The sequence below is a fragment of the Numenius arquata genome, chromosome 16, assembly GCF_964106895.1.
Source record: "Numenius arquata chromosome 16, bNumArq3.hap1.1, whole genome shotgun sequence".
NCBI lineage: Eukaryota > Metazoa > Chordata > Aves > Charadriiformes > Scolopacidae > Numenius > Numenius arquata.
Window position 1 is genome coordinate 1,634,439 of NC_133591.1, and position 15,524 is coordinate 1,649,962.

Genomic DNA, 15,524 nt, shown 5'->3' on the forward strand with positions numbered 1-15,524 from the left:
AGGAAAGAAACAAAAGGGAACCTCTTGAGGATGGTGAACTGGTGGCTTTCAGCTTCTCTGGACCCTTTCAGAAATAGTCCTCATCTTGTGCTTTACGAAGTATAGCAACGGAAGACACGGTACATCTGCTGAGGTGAATGAACAGCTTAACACCGCTATTCTCAAAAGATCTGTCTCTGACATGGTTTGCGGGGTCGAGAAGTTACTGTCAAAACACATTGGGAAGTTTCTTTCCGCGCTGTTGATACTTAACAGCTCTTACACTCCCGTTTCTCAAGTTCCTGACTACACCGGCCGCAGGCTTCACATGTGCAGCAACCGCATTCTAGATTCAATAAGTAAGAGGGCAGGTTATTAGGAAGTGTGAACTGATGTCTGAAAGTGTATGCATACTGTTTTCATAAGGTACCACCTCTCTTGACAGGCCCACTGTACCTTCAAGAGCATCTGTTTAAACTCCACTTAAATTAAAGGGAAGCCCTCTAAAATTCTGGGTCATGACTCAAAATATACGTGGTTGTATCCCCTCTTCTGCAAAGCACAAAAGCAAAGGAGTTTGACAAGCTGAAGAAAGTCCAGTTCAACGTTTTAGGAAGGCTTCTGCATTTTATAAATAGACATATCTGTACAGAAACGTATTTAAATGCATGGCCATCTTAAACAGAGAAATATATCTTTAAAAAATTATTGCCATTTTCCAAAAGTCCAGAATCTTCTCTGCCACTGCAAGAAGGATCCTTTTGCGACAGCAGCCCTGTGCATTCCACCTACGCAGCTCAAAGGGAAGTTACACCACAGCAGGAGATACTCTGCTTCCAAAAAGCACAGCACAGGCTATTTTCGCTATATAGTCTAGAGTAATGCTGGTCCCGGGTCTTGAAACTGCTGGCTTCATTCTGGCAGTGGGATCTAGACACCCCTTACCACCCGTGGCTCACAACACCCCGTCTGCAGATGGCCACACGCAGCCCGTTCGCTATCGCCTTGCTGCTGACTGGAATATTCAGAAGAAATCAGATGCCTTCCTTCTTTTCGGAAGCTGCAGTAAATTGTCCGTGATGGATGTAGTATCCTGAGATACCGGCGTGTGAGACACTGTCCTGGATTGCGGGGTGCTCGTGGGTGTATGAGGCCCGTTTGCTGGGGTCTTGTAAGCAGGAGTTCCCGTGTGGGCCGGGGAAGGAGTATAGCTGGCTCGCAGGGCTTTGTCGGTGTATTTACTCGCAGTCCTGTTTACTAGTCTTTGCAAAGCTGGTGACATTGATGGGCTTAGTCCTTTTGGAGTGAGGCTGGAATAGAATAAACAGTTTTAAAAGATTTTACAGTAAAAATCTGCCGTTGATCAGGAAGAGCATAAATGCTTCCACAGATGACCCCAGTGTCCATTTCCCCCACAGACCAGCCCCACTGGCTGCAGAAGTCACTGCCTGCAGGTAAATGCAGCTTGTTTCTATAGAGAGAGGTGACAGACAGACCTGTGACAACCCTCTCAAACCTGAGTGGCATTGCCTGCCTTTTCCTTCAAGCCTGTTCTGTCCTTCCCGTGACCCAGCCAAGCAAACCTTATCATGTCTCCTCTTTGCGATGAGGCAAGACACCAATTCCAGAAGCATTGCTGGGCGGCTGCAGGGCAGAACAGCCACCCTGACAGGAGGGACTGTCAGGGACAGCCACCAGTTTCCACAGACTTTTAGTCTGACTGTACCTCCTCCTGCTCCCAGGACTCTAATCATTCCTCCCTTTCTACATATGTTGATTTAAATCTCATCAGAAAATACCCATCCCCAGTTCTCCTGCCAGAACAGGAGTCTCACCTGGCCAAGTTTTCTGTCACTTTTCGAAGAGCCTCCTGCTTCTTTGCTCGGTTTTTCGCTGCCGCTTCATTGGCCATCTTGAGTCCTAACCTCTCGCGGCGCCCAGGCTCCAGGATCTGTAAACGCATCACACAGTTCACTCACCAAGGCGCTCATTCAAGCGCTGCATAAATGAGTCAAAGCACCTTCGCAGCTGGATTCCAGCCTACAGGGATCTAAACTGGGGAGAACTGGGGTCAGCCCACACCTCTCTGCTGCTGTATAAAAGCCAGAGGACACAGAGACACCTTCAACTTGCCTTAGCAAGAAACGAAAATGGCAAAACCAGTTCAGTGAAGGAAGCAGCCATTATCTCTGGCATTTCCTCCTGCTGTCTCTTCTAGACAAACAATGTCACCTGTGTCTTGCCTGGCCTGGCTCGCAGCCAGCCTGCTCTCAGGCAAATACAGACCTTGCTAAACAGCAGGAGAACCAGTCAAGGGCTTCAGAGTCTGGCAAAACAGAGGCACGTAGAACAAATTACACCTTTCTTAAACCAAGAGTCTCGGACAGCTCACATTCAATGCCAGCAGCAGGAGAGAGGTGGCACGCAGGGTCAGGTGCTATTAAGCAAATCCTTTTCTACTCTCAAGTGATGCACCTGCCTCAGGCTGTGACAGCCAGAAGATCAAGGCAGAGGGAAATCCTACAATTTCTACTTATTCATATATTAAAATCGGAGAAATCAGGTGTCTCTTTGGCTTCCTCTGGAAGCCCCTCTGACTGGGCCCATCATCAAATATTGAGTCTCATTCTCCTGCCAACAGTGTGTGTTCCACCTCAGGTATCTTCCACCAAGTAGCTTTCATGTTGGGCCACGTCCGCCTCCACCCTCCAAGCAGAACCCAGATTATTAGTCTCAAGGACCAGGAACACAGCCCAGAGGTGTGTCACACCCCAACAACAATGTGCATCTATTAGTTATTCACTCTCCTTTCCCTTCTTAGTCCTTCCCCCCCCTCAAAAGAATGACATGCTGACTGCAGAAACGAAATACCTTGAAGGCTGGTCCAGGTGTTCTGTCCACGTAGGGCGTTTCTGACCCTTCTAGACGCAACGGGGTGCTTTCAATTTCACCCCATGTCATAAAAGGAGACTCATTCACACCTAAAAACAAAATTTTAGAAGCCACGCTCATGCAAGATATTTGACTACTCGATCACCACAAAAAATCCAGAGAAGCGAATTATGAAACACAGCAAATTCATCAACACAAAGGAGTTCTTCCCCTGCAGAGGAAATCACAGACAATGCTGAAACGTGGTTCCCATTAAGAGGGCATGACAAACCCACAGGATTGCCTGTGGCTGTGTCACCCTCCAGGTTACAACACCCCAGCACTGTCCTTTCCATGTGTTTATTTTTCCATTTGGGGAGCTCTTGCTTATTTTTGCTTTATTTTTTCCTCTACAGTACTAATCTTCCCCTTTGCCATTGTATGAAAACTTCGACACAGGGAACTATTTAAAAGCAGGGAAACAGCAGAGGACTTAAGATACATGTAATAGCCAAATGTACCCTCACCTTGAGGCCAGCCTGTACCAAACAGTGACTGCACCTTCTCTAATAGCTACAACTGCAGAATAGACTCTAAGAGCCCGAGTAAGTCACTGGCCAGAAAATCCTGCTCTCCAGGGTTTGGAAAAGGCATTTAGGATGGAGAAAGGAGGTGTGCTCCAAATGCCACCTACAGGCTTTCTGAAGGAAAAGCCTCAGGATGTTCACCTTTTAGCGTAATAACAAAAGACAGGGAAACATAATGGCTGGTGAAGAACAGCTAAAAATCAAGATACCACATTTCAACTGGAAGAAAAATAATCAGTTTGTTTTAACTAAAAGTATCCTGTGGCTAATACATCTGAACAAAAGGAATTCATAATACAGGAGCATATTCATAGAATCATAGAATGGTTAGAGTTGGAAGGGACCTTCAGACAAAGGAAGAACCTAGAAAGCAGTAGACTGGAGGAAAACAGCAGGTTACACTGCGAAGGAAGTGAGATGCATCACATCCCTATGAGCCAGGTTGTACCATCACTCAGCAAACCACTGGAGACACTGACACAAACGCTCTTTGCTTTGAAAAAATGAGCACGTGAATTCACCAGAAAGGTTAACCTTTGTGAAATGCTTGAATTCTTCTTTTTAAGCTCTAGAGAAGCACCACCCAGGGATAAAACAAGCAGCCACAGCACCCTGGTTGCCTAGGAAGGCTCACTGCCCTCAAGATGACGCCTAAGCAACGGCACAGCAGCTTTCTCAGAGCCTCTTGGGTACAGCACGGCCTCTCTTGCCGGCGTATCAGACTAGCATTTAAGCACTGCATCGAGCTGGCACACATATGCTATACCAGAAAGTTATCAGCTCATGAGACACAACCAGATAGAAAGCTTACTTCCTTCTCTAAAACAACAACATACCAGCGTTGAACAAACAGCGTCAAAATAAGTGGAGTAGCAGTTCTCTTACATCAGAAAAAATAAGAAAACCGTCTTACCTGGGGCAGGGGAGGGCGTAGCCACAAATCCATATCCATTCACTTTTGGAGACTCTTGAGGTATCAGTTCTTTCCCATCTGGTCCCACTTTGCCCTGTTTGTACTGAAATAAAAAAGACAATGTCGTTCATGTGGAGAAAGGTGTGAGTCAGCTGGATCTAGCACACACACAGTTCTCCTTGTTGATAAACAACACCAGAGAGCAGAGTCTAACAAGGTTTTAGTCAAAAGAAGTAAAATTATCCAACCTGAGCATTGAGGGCTGCAGCTTGTTGGAGCTGTGATTTGCTCACGGCTTGGCTAAAAGGGTCCTTCACAAAACGGGTGTTTCGATGGACAACTTCCCTGGGCTTCTTGAATACATCGTCCTCCTCAGGAACACCTTGAAAAGCAAGAAGGCTATTAAGGAAGGGCTCAGGTAGCCCTGGGCAGCGTGCTCGAAAGCTCCCAACCAACATGACACTTGCCACACGTTCCTACACAACACAGAATCCATCAGCAATTGCAGTGTGTACCTCTAGCAATTTAAAGCAATATTTGCACAAGATAATGCTTTGTAACACTTGAAATGTATAAATTAAGATCAGATTTTAATTCTTTTTTTTTTTTTAAGAAAACAGTCAACAAGACTCTCTTTTCTCTACTTCACTGTTTTGCAGAAACTATCAATTGCACATTTATAACCAAAAAGAAAACTGTGTTTACCAAATGATGTAGTTTTCTGTAGCAATCAAGGGACCAAGAAGCCCAGGGAGCACTCTGAGCAGAAGCAAAGAATGAATAAAGATGACAAGAAAGTGCTCGTAAGACAGACCAAACTGGAAGGAGCTTTGGCTCCTGAAAACAAGTGCCTCTGTAATGCCTCTGTAATACAGATAATGTGCTTCTCAATGACAAATAGAACATGATCAGACTTTGCAAACAGAGGCAAAGGAGCAAGGTATAAAATGAGAAAAGAGAGAGAGAGAAAAGAGAGAGAGAGAAAAGAGAGAGAGAGAAAAGAGAGAGAGAGAAAAGAGAGAGAGAGAAAAGAGAGAGAGAGAAAAGAGAGAGAGAGAAAAGAGAGAGAGAGAAAAGAGAGAGAGAGAAAAGAGAGAGAGAGAAAAGAGAGAGAGAGAAAAGAGAGAGAGAGAAAAGGGAGAGAGAGAAAAGAGAGAAAATTAAAAACTTCTTAACAACTTTGTATATATGAGCTTCACCGAAGAAACGGTGCAGTATTACCAGCAGGAGCTGCTCAGTCATCTACTTAAGCACTGTAAGTGTTGTTTGGAGTCAATGCCCCTAGAACCAACGCCCCTCCTGAGGAACCCGCACCCCTCACCTGTTGGATAATACATGAGGGTGTTCCGAGCTGTGTACTCCCAGGTCTCCAGTCCAGCTTTCACATTCTCCAGGGCTTGTTGCTCTGCTGAAGGAAGTGCCAGGTTCTCATTTCGTCGCTGAAAGGGCAATGAAAAAAAAAATCCCACATTAAAACAAGAGGGGGAAAAAAAAAAAATCAACAGAAACAGGTCTGAAAGAGGTTCCTGCGATCTTTTAATCAGGCATACACAACTTGGAGAGCTCAATCGTGAGCTCAGCTCCCTGCCCTGGCACACTTTGCATCTGGCATGGCACAAGCACTCTCTCTCTGCAAGTGGCACTTGAGAAACCATCCTGTTCCCAGGGGAGCTTGCAAACAACAACTCTATATGCAGTTCAGGTATAAAATCAAATGAGAACTAAAGAATTAACCTCTCAGAAAAAATTATGTTTACAATTTTTTTTTTTTTTATTACATCTTGTGACAACACTTGTGATGGTTCAAACCTTTTCTAGCTCTTCTCTACTAGTCAAAATTCAAACGAAGCATTCAGCACTAAACAGGAGAAGAGTAATTTATGACGGTTATATCTAATATAAAGGCAGTCTACAAGGCTTTGGCATGTAACCTTGAGAGAATACTTGTACCATCCTGGTCTCATGCAAACTGTATTACCTGAGGCAAGCAGTAACAAAAGAACAAACACTTGTTCAACACTTAGAGAGTTTTCATCAACTGATGTTGCCTTTAACAGTTATCGTCCCTATATGTTTAAATAGCAGTATTGTCACTGAAAATGTCAAATGAAGCATAGTGAAGTTATTGCTACACAAAGGGGAGTGCTGTACAAGGAAAGGCAAGGTTTGAGCAGGGTGCTGGCTGACAGGAAGACACACAACATCAGCACAAGACCGGCTCTGGCAACTTCACCTTCACCTGAAACAAACCCTGTGCTTTGGGAACATTCTCCTGCTCCCTGCTTTTTAATTCTGGATGAAAGCATTTGAGCAAAGAAGATGTGTAAGGAGTCACAGAGGACATTTTTATTGTAACAGGCTCTGAGGGTTTACATTAGCTGGGATAAGAACACTCACTCACTACAACAGCAGTAAGCACTCATGAGCCAGTGCCAAACTTCATTACAAGGCACTGCAGCTCACATCTGTCACTGACACATCTGGCAACAGGGCCAGCTGCCCACTGCTGATGGAGAAAGATTGACACGGGAGCCTCAGAAGAGCTCCTGAACCTCCCAGGAAGCCAGCTGACGAAAACAGCACAACCAGCCAGAGCATGTACACTTCAGCAGCTGAATGGATTATTACAGATAATAGATACAGAAAACTGAGAGAAACAATCTTACTCCAAATAATAAAAGGCTGATGGATGAACACCAGCAGGAACTGTTCTCAGCTGCTCTCCTTGGTATTGCTGCTTATGGAAAAGATTGCCAAGAACAGCAATACTTGCACGTAGGGCAACGCCTCACAGGCTCAAATCTTTAGGAAGAGACAGATCCCCAGCCACTGTGTCAACTCTGGTCTTGCGTTACAGGTGAGAAAAAAAACAAGACTGCAAAAGGAAGCAATGAGCTGTCACAGGACAGAGGAAACCCAGGATTAGCTCAGATTTAGACGTGATCACCCCATGCACCTATTATTCAAAATCAAGACCTTTCTATTCTTATTCACTAATGAGAGTAATTCACCAGTTTAATGCAATAAGCGCCATGCTCAGAGCCAACGAATTCTCATCTGTACTTATAGCAGGATTCAAAAACAGAAAGGAAGATAATATTTTATTTAATCAAACAAGAAAGAAATACAGTAAAATGGTGTTTTCCCCGCTGTGTCACTTTGGAAGAGCAGCGGTAGAGCTGAGCCACTTCCCTACCTGTGTGTACTCCTCTTCCGCGCTGTACAGCCAAGCGTGCTTGACCTTCTCCTTCTCTTTGGCCACTTCCATGATCTGCTCAAACGAAGCATTATCTTCACTCGTGTGCTTTGCTAAGAAGCTGTCCAGACTGGGAAGTGTGTCTTTATCATCTTTTTCTCCGTCTCCTAACAAGAGGAGGGAAGAAGCCTGAGGAAGTTTAATACCTCCCTTTCTATGAAAGCACTAGACGTAACTCCTAATCCCCTCTGACAGCGAGCCTTCTACGCACCCACCAATAACTAACATGGAGCTTGGTGAAAAAAAAAAAAATATATACATGCAGAGCAGTACCATAATAAATTCTTTTTTTGGAAGACACGTAACCCACTTTCACACAAAACCTTTTATGGCATTTATAGCTATTTGTGTGCACAAGTGGTCAGTTACTAGCAGACACTTTTAACATATGATATGAATAGCTCTGCCCCTACAATCTTTGTTTACTTACAGAATTAATTTCAGGTGACACAAGAAAAATTTACTTCCTTCAAAGAGACCAAATCAGTTAAGAATTTACAGAGCCATAAAGCGAGCCATAATAGAGAATTCACACACAAGTTAAAACATTACATCAAGTTCAACTTCAGAACAATCGTTTTCACTTACTAAAAGGTTAAAGGAAAATGCTTAAATATCTGCTGAATAGCCAAAACCCTCACAGGAGACGGAGCTCACAAAATTATTTTCCTGCTGCTAAAGAACTCAGCTAGAGAAACATCATTCTCCTACCTTCCTCTGCAGCTTTGGTGCCAGCTTTGGACTTATTCCCCAGAGGAAGGGCACCTGGATGCACTTCTGGGGTTTCAAATGTGGCTGGAGTAACATCTGTGACAGAAAAGCAAAGGTTCACACAGTTACCAGAGCACAGAACAGGACACTTGCTGTGACATCTTCCACCACAGAAAGGGTCATGTGTCAAACAAGTCACAGAAAACTTATCAAGAGAAGAATAATTTAATTAAAAAATTATGAAAAAACATCATGAAAAAATATGAAAAGACATCAAAATATTCTATTCTGTCTCAACCACTGAACAGGATTTTGCTCTCTTCTAAGACATTCTGACAAACATTCACAGCAGAGCCACAGCCCAGTGTATTTGCCACCCTATCTCAGCTTTTGCCCAAAAAGCAAGCAGCCAGCGTAACAATCCTAACCTAGGCCAGGGCCAGCTCCTGCAGGAGGAGAGGAAGGGAAACCCCTTGGTTACACATGCTCTCTGCCACTGCAAGAGCTCGGCCAGGGACTGGGCTTTAATATAAGAGACAACTGAACTTGAAGTGAAAGCAAACATACACCAGGGTATTGGATACCTGCTAGACGAGCCTTTGATAATCATGAGCTTCCAACACAACACCTTCTGTCCCCCATATATTAAAATCATACATGTCTATAGACACAACAAGAACCCCTAAAACTATAATAAGGATTAAAAACATAGCTTAAGAGTTTCTGATAGTATAATATTGCACATTAGAGCATGTAACATTCCCTAGGGAGCAGGAAGCTGGCAAAAGATGCCCATGAGAAATGGTTATTCAACAGCTGTTTTTTCCAAAACAATTCCCTCAAGAAGGAATTATTAGACACCATCAAAGAAAAAAATCAGCACCAGCCATCAGATACTGGCTACTGCCCAATACTAATTCCCATGCAATGTCAATCTTGATTCTTTAAGATAAGCACTGCCTGCACAAAGTTAGATAAACCAGAGCTGTAATATTAGATATAAAACCTTTATGCCTCAGTAAGCCAGTTCTTACAGGGTGCAGGTGTGTCCCTTGACGATTTGCCCAAGGAGGAGCCAAACTTGATAGCAATTTGTCTCATTTTCTCCAAGTCACCGTTTTCTTCAGCCTCCAGATACTCCTTCTGCGCTCGCAACTTCTCCACGTCAGGAAAGAAATCTCGCTGAATGATTTTCTCTAAGCCCTACAAAGAGAGGGGCAACTGTAAGGCCGCGCTGGGACACCTCAGAGTGCCAGCTCAGCTACGGGCAGCCCACGGGAAGGACGGGCGCCCCACGGGCGCTTCCAGCCGAGGCTGGGCCGCGCTGACAGCTGGCACCACAGAAGGTGCGGGACCCCAAGGAATGGTCCCAGGGCTGCCTCGGCCCCAGGCCCGGCCCGCAGCCGGTACCAGAGGGCAGCAGCCGCGGGCGGACCCGTGCCGGGGGGACCCGAGCCGGAAGCCGCTCAGCCAGGGTGCCAGGAGAGCGGGGCCTCCTGGGCCCGGCCCAGGCCTAGGCCAGCCGGCCGGCCTACCTCGATGTAGGCCTCCTCGTCCAGGATCTTCTTCGGGCGCTTCGGGGCCGGTGGGGTCGTCCCCTTCCTCGTCGCCACGACGGTGCCTGCGGCGGCAGCCGGCACCACGGCACCGGAGGGGGCCGCTGGACCCGTCGCCGCCGCCGCCTCCGCCTCCATCGCGCCGCGACCCGGGCGGCCGGCGAGCGCCCTGACCCTCCTCAGCCGCCGTCGCGAGCGCGACGCACCGTGACGTCACGCCTCCGCGCCACAGGGAGTCGCCCCGCCCCGGGGGGGGACGCACGGAGCGGCGGCCAGCGCGCCCCCTGCCGGCCGGGAGGACCCGCCCGGTGCCGCTCCGATTCCGCTGCGGTTCAGCGGCGCGACCTCGGCCCGGGGCGAGCGGCGGCCTCACGGGCTTGGTTCTGCCGGGCCGCGGGGGGGCTGCGGCCGGGACACCTGCCCCAGGCCCGGGGGCAGCCGCGGGGGCCGCAGCCGGGCCCTGCCGGTGCGAGGCCTTTGGCACCCACAGGCCGCGCATTGGGTCTCTCACCCCCAGCACTCCCATGGCCGCCCACAGGGCTCCTCAGAGACACTCTGGGGAGCAGGACCGGGTGCTGGAGGGCTTCAAAAGGCCTTCCCGGGGCTGTGGGGCAGGTGAAGGACGCCCTGGGGCTGTGGGGCAGGCGAAGGCCCTGCAAGGAGCAGGCCCCGCTACTGGGCACAGCCAGAGTCCCCCACCACCGGCACGTACAGCATGTACAGAGGTGACGGGACAGTTTTAATTATCTCGCTGCTTTACAGGACGTGGTTTCCCTTTGGCCCTGCCGGGGACACGGACGCCACACTGCCAGGGAGCTGGGGCGGGCAGGGGCAGAGGTGAGCCGAACCCTCGCCATGCCAACCCCTCACCACGGCAGATGGATCGCCTCTGCCACGGGCTCTCAGAAGAAATCGATGTTTCTTTGTTAGGGAACAAACTGCCTCTTCAGTAAGCCCAACCCCAAAAGCAACTCCACATGCCATTGGGGTGTGGAAAATCAGACACATTCATTTGCAAATCTACAGTAGTAAAACAAGCACAAATACTACCCGCACAGAGCAAAGACAAGACGGGGAGTCTCCCCTTCTCCTGAAGCACGCCTATGTAACACTGGTGCAGCCCAGTCCCCTGCAGGGGCTTTGGACAGTGGTTTCTGCTGAAGCATCTGGGGGTAAGCATCCGCCCAGTGAGTTATCTGCCACGTGAACTAGATTTGGAAGAGAAACTGGGACATGGAAGTGCCATGCCTGTTTTTATCTCTCCTCCTCCCCTGGGAATCACAGAGATTCCCCTTTTGCTTCTTGAGTCCCTCTCAGGGTACCCCCCTACAGAGCCCTTCGGCTACGGGAAATGGGTGCTCTCAGCCTTCATCTGCTGAGATGCAGCCTGCGACCTCTAACAGCTCTCCTCAGGGGGCTTCTTGGTGCCTTGGAGGACCAGCGCTGAGGCAGACGCCCTCTTCTGATGCCGCCACTTGGCCCGACGGTTTTTAAACCAAACCTAGAAAGCGCAAAATGAGAAAAGAACTTTTGAATTTCCAGTGTAACTTGCAGGGGGGCAGGCAGTTTCACTCCTGGGCTGCACAGTGTAAGCTTTAGGATACTGTATTATATTTCCCAGTATAAAAGATCGATACAAAATTTAATCATTCCCTCCTTTGCAATCCTGCTCAGATACATATAAGGGGCATGAGGGAGCTGGGACCCCCTCACGGCAAATTCAGAAGTCAGGCAGACCACATAAATAAGGAATCTACACGTGGGTCAGGGGATGAGCAGATCGGGGCACGTCTGTGTGTTTATAGAGGTGAGTCCAGGAGCGAGGGAGTGCGTGAGTTTATGGGACCAGATACCAGAACAAATCGGCCCAGCAGAACTCTTTATATTCTCCCATTACTTGCCAAAACTAAACTGTGTTTTATTGAATACCCAAGAATGGTTTTCAAAATGAGGCCCTGGTTCTGCAGCTCCTGAAACAGGCAGCTGAGAAAACTCTGTGTTGTTCCAGGATTGCAGTGAACAGCACCTCATGAAGTGGCAGGATCTCACCTCTACCCTCTCCTCCTTCAAGTGGATGCGGTTCGCCAGGTGCTCGCGGGTGATGACGTCCGGATACTGGTTCTGGTGGAAAAGCGTCTCCAGAGCCTGCAGCTGGTCCTCAGTGAATATGGTGCGATGCCGGCGCGTCCGGCGCTGGATCTGGTGGAAAGTCTGCAGCTGGCTGGGGTTCCCCTGGGGACTCTTACAGACCCTGACGGCCGAGTGGAAGAGGCGCATGGGCCAGGGGAGCCGGGCATCTGCGAGGGGAGAGGTACAGCGTTCGGAGTGAGGGCTGAAACACCCATCTCGCTCAAGGCAGTTCCAGTCCTCACATGGGGGTCTTCTGAACTTTTAGGATGCTCCTGAGCTGCATTTTTATGTGTTTGTTACTTTTTTTAAATTTTTTTTTTTTTTTTTTTTTTTTGCTAGATGTATCCAAAACCTCTTTTCCTTAAAGGACAAGCAAGGCTCCCCAGGGCCGGTGTTCTCAGGAAGCATCGACACAGCTCTGCTCATGGGCAGCGTGACCGTGGGGCCCCACACTCCACAGACAACTTCCACCCCCTAGAAGCATCGTCCTCTCAAGTGTTTTACAATAAAACAGTAATATAGAGTAATAAATAGCCCCTGCTGCTTTTAAGAAGCAGGGAGTTAAGAAGTTAACATTGCAGGGAAAAGCACCTGCTCTTGGTAGCCCTGCTCGGCTCGCCGGAGCTGAGCTCTGAGCAGCTGAGGTGACAGGCCATAATGTCACCCAACGCACAGGTTTTCCCCTCCACCTGATGCTGCCTCCGTGAGCCCCACGCCGTGAATCAAACCCAAACACTCACCCAGCCAACTCGGCGAGTCCTGCAGGGAACGGGCACTCCTGTGGGAACAGCAGCAGCAGTTGCAACCTGCCCCTTCCAGCTCTTCCTCTTCCTCCTCCTCCTCCTCCTCCTGCAGGGAGCTGGCAGGGATGGTCTCCAGCTCACACAGCCCCTTGGGAGCACAGTCCAAGATGCCCTGCAGGCACAGCGGGACCAGGACCTGGGAGCTCTTCTCTGCCGGGCTGGAGAGGATGTCCTCGATGCTGAAGGAACATGGCTTCTTGAGGCCTCTCCTGCCGGCGTCGGTGTCTGGTGCGGGCTCCAAAGACATCCTCTACTGGCAGCGGTGGCCGCGGGGACGGGCAGCTCAGGCTGAGCGGGGTTTGCTCTCTGGGCACTCGCCCTGGAGTGGGGTCTCACAGGGAAGAAGATGGCTTATGTAGCTCTTAAAATGGACCAGCGAAGGCACCCAGAATCGCCCCTTTGTCTTGGCATTTCAAGTGACTCTCATTCTCGCAGCCGAGTTTTTATTTTATACCCACACACAGACTTTTTCTGCTTCTAACCTAGCTGCTTTATGACTGGAGCCACCCTAAATATATATATATATAGAGAGAGATATAATCCCTTTGGAAAGAAAACCGTAAACCCCCTTGTGAATAAAATAAATTCTAACTAATCTTGGCAGCTTTGTGAAGGGTTAGTGTGGATCTAAGATTTAGCTAATCCCACAAAAATGACTGGAGAAGGAAATCTGATTTCTCCATCTCGGGTGTAGATTTGAGGTGGTTATGATCTCCATTGTGCTGCAGCCTCCGATCCAAGGAAGGGGGAGGATAGCTGTTCCCAGCCCGGAAATGGACCAGAGGATTAACTCCTTAAAAGAAGCAAATTATCCCTTTCTCTGGCCAAATGAAAGCTTTCCCATCAAAAGAGAGCTGTCATATCATACAATATGAGAGAGAAGAGAGTTCAGCTTAATAAAAAATCATTTTTAATGATAGCACAGCCTTTGGCTGTGCCAGAACTCTCTGTGAAAGTTGATTTATTTTCTGCTGAAAGCAGAGAAATTGTATTTTCCCTCCTTCCCCTTTCCCCCACCTCCGCTGCCCTAATCGCGGTGACAATGCAGGTGCTTTGCATGTATCCAACATGCTCTTTGTAAGCATTCAAAGCCCTTAATAAATTAGATTACTGGCAGCTCGCGGCAGCTCCGTGGCACAGCTTAGCGGCATGTACCCCTGCTCGGTGTGGGGAAGGGAAGGGGAGGAGTGCGGCTGCTGCCTCCGTGGGCAGGCGGGCACGCAGAGGGGTCTCGGTGCCACCACAAATGGGTGGTTCAGTGAGCCCAGAGCAGCCAGGACAGTGTCTGGGGCAGCTGGGCTCCCCCAAAGCTTCGCCACTTCAATTCCCAACTCTTCCTGGACAGCAAGAGAAACTGGGGTGAGGCTACGGCTGAGAGCGGTGGCTCAGGATGGGAGGGGACGCCTGGCAGCGACCCTCCCGAAGGCAAACAGCAAGGCCTGGGCAGATGCGATCCATGGGAGGAGAGAGGACATCTTCCATCTTGGGTTTAAAGCTGAAATGAGTAGCTGGGGTCCAGACAGAGAACCTGGGGTTGAGCTCAGGTCACTTAGGAAAGTTTAAACCCCAGTTGTCTTGCCCTCAGAGCAGGTTAAGCCAAGGTGAGTAGAAAGGCTTCAGGAGCTTACTTGGGGAACCCTCTCCCACTTGGTGTTTCTTCACAAGCAGGAGAAGATACCGGTCCCACTCATGGTACAGCAAGGAGACACAGAGGACAGTGCTGTGAAACCACTGCTCATCAAAGGTCCTCGTGGCACCTCGTGGCTTCATGCTGAACAGCCCACTGACCCCTCCAGCATCACGCAAAAACGAGACCCAGTCTCCAGGAGAGCCCCCTCTCAGCCCCCATTCTCTTCTCTGTGGCTCTGCGCTCTGCCTGCCCTTCCTCACGCTCCTGGTGTCCTGGCACTGGGAAGAGATGTTCCATAACCGCTCTACCTCTGACCCTCAAATCTCTGTAAAATCTCACTTAAAACCAAACCAGTGGTTTTTCTCCCATCCCTTTATTTGCCCCTCCCGCAGCCATTCCAAAGGCATAACTTTAAGTAACAACCACTCTGTGAATCTTTGCGTATTTGCTGTGGGTTTGAGAGGAAGGCACCTTTGTGGCTGCCCATCCGGACATGTTCACTGCTGCCCTGCCAAGGCGTCAGCTCCAGAGAGGGACTGGGGATGCCCCAACGCCAGGGATCATCACAAACTGCTCCCAGCTTTGATGCACGTACCTATGCGCTGGCTCAGGAGAAGGATGTGGGGCCGGGTTCTGCTCCCCACACCGTGCCAGTCCAGAGGGGCTGTGGGGCAGGAGAGCAGGGACACACCACGGGAAGGCACAGGATCTGACCCTTTCTGCTCTTGGCTGCAAAAATCATAGGCCTGAAGCGGATTAATTCTCATTCCCTGGCCTCAACAAAGGACGCCTTTCCCTGCCCTCCCCTGCCCGTCCCTGCCTTCCCACCCCACGTGCACTTAGCCTATTAGGATCTCCGCTGATTGCTTTCTTTCATTCCTCCCATACCTTTCACTTCAGAAAATGGACTGGTAATACTTCTTTTATCAAAGAATTACGGGATTTAGGACCCAGATCTTACAAAGAGACTTTTGATAGCTGCTGGTAATCAAATCCCAATCGGCGGACACTTCTCTGCGCCCTGTTACCGGAGAGGAATAAAGGAAAGGGATTATTGATGTTCTGTTTACTGAGCCTCCGGGAGATAG

The 15,524-nt window shown here is 48.9% G+C and overlaps 2 protein-coding genes across 2 annotated transcripts; both read right to left on the minus strand.

Annotated features, from left to right (window-relative positions):
* Nucleotides 1-582: 582 nt before the first annotated feature.
* Nucleotides 583-10,048, minus strand: ESS2 (ess-2 splicing factor homolog). Its single transcript, XM_074159618.1, has 10 exons — nt 9,853-10,048; nt 9,352-9,520; nt 8,318-8,413; nt 7,547-7,713; nt 5,672-5,789; nt 4,599-4,732; nt 4,351-4,453; nt 2,851-2,960; nt 1,815-1,930; nt 583-1,289 (listed from the first exon to the last, which is right to left on the minus strand). Exons 1-10 carry the CDS (start codon nt 10,009-10,011, stop codon nt 1,004-1,006), a joined length of 1,458 nt encoding a protein of 485 aa, XP_074015719.1. The 5' UTR covers nt 10,012-10,048; the 3' UTR covers nt 583-1,003.
* Nucleotides 10,049-11,269: 1,221 nt separating this feature from the next.
* Nucleotides 11,270-13,053, minus strand: GSC2 (goosecoid homeobox 2). Its single transcript, XM_074159756.1, has 3 exons — nt 12,744-13,053; nt 11,923-12,170; nt 11,270-11,374 (listed from the first exon to the last, which is right to left on the minus strand). The coding sequence occupies exons 1-3, from the start codon at nt 13,051-13,053 to the stop codon at nt 11,270-11,272; spliced, it is 663 nt and encodes a 220-aa protein (XP_074015857.1).
* Between the last annotated feature and the right edge of the window lie 2,471 nt (nt 13,054-15,524).

Excerpts from the sequence above, each read along its gene's own strand:
- ESS2 (XM_074159618.1), bottom strand. The coding sequence starts at position 10,011 with ATGGAGGCGGAGGCGGCGGCGGCGACGGGTCCAGCGGCCCCCTCCGGT. Across the intron at positions 4,454-4,598 it reads CTGCAGCCCTCAATGCTCAG|TACAAACAGGGCAAAGTGGG; the intron begins GTTGGATAATTT and ends TTTTTATTTCAG. Across the intron at positions 1,290-1,814 it reads GTGACAGAAAACTTGGCCAG|CCTCACTCCAAAAGGACTAA; the intron begins GTGAGACTCCTG and ends ATTCTATTCCAG.
- GSC2 (XM_074159756.1), bottom strand. The coding sequence starts at position 13,053 with ATGTCTTTGGAGCCCGCACCAGACACCGACGCCGGCAGGAGAGGCCTC. Across the intron at positions 12,171-12,743 it reads GGACTCGCCGAGTTGGCTGG|ATGCCCGGCTCCCCTGGCCC; the intron begins GTGAGTGTTTGG and ends CTCCCCTCGCAG. Across the intron at positions 11,375-11,922 it reads TGAAGGAGGAGAGGGTAGAG|GTTTGGTTTAAAAACCGTCG; the intron begins GTGAGATCCTGC and ends TGCGCTTTCTAG.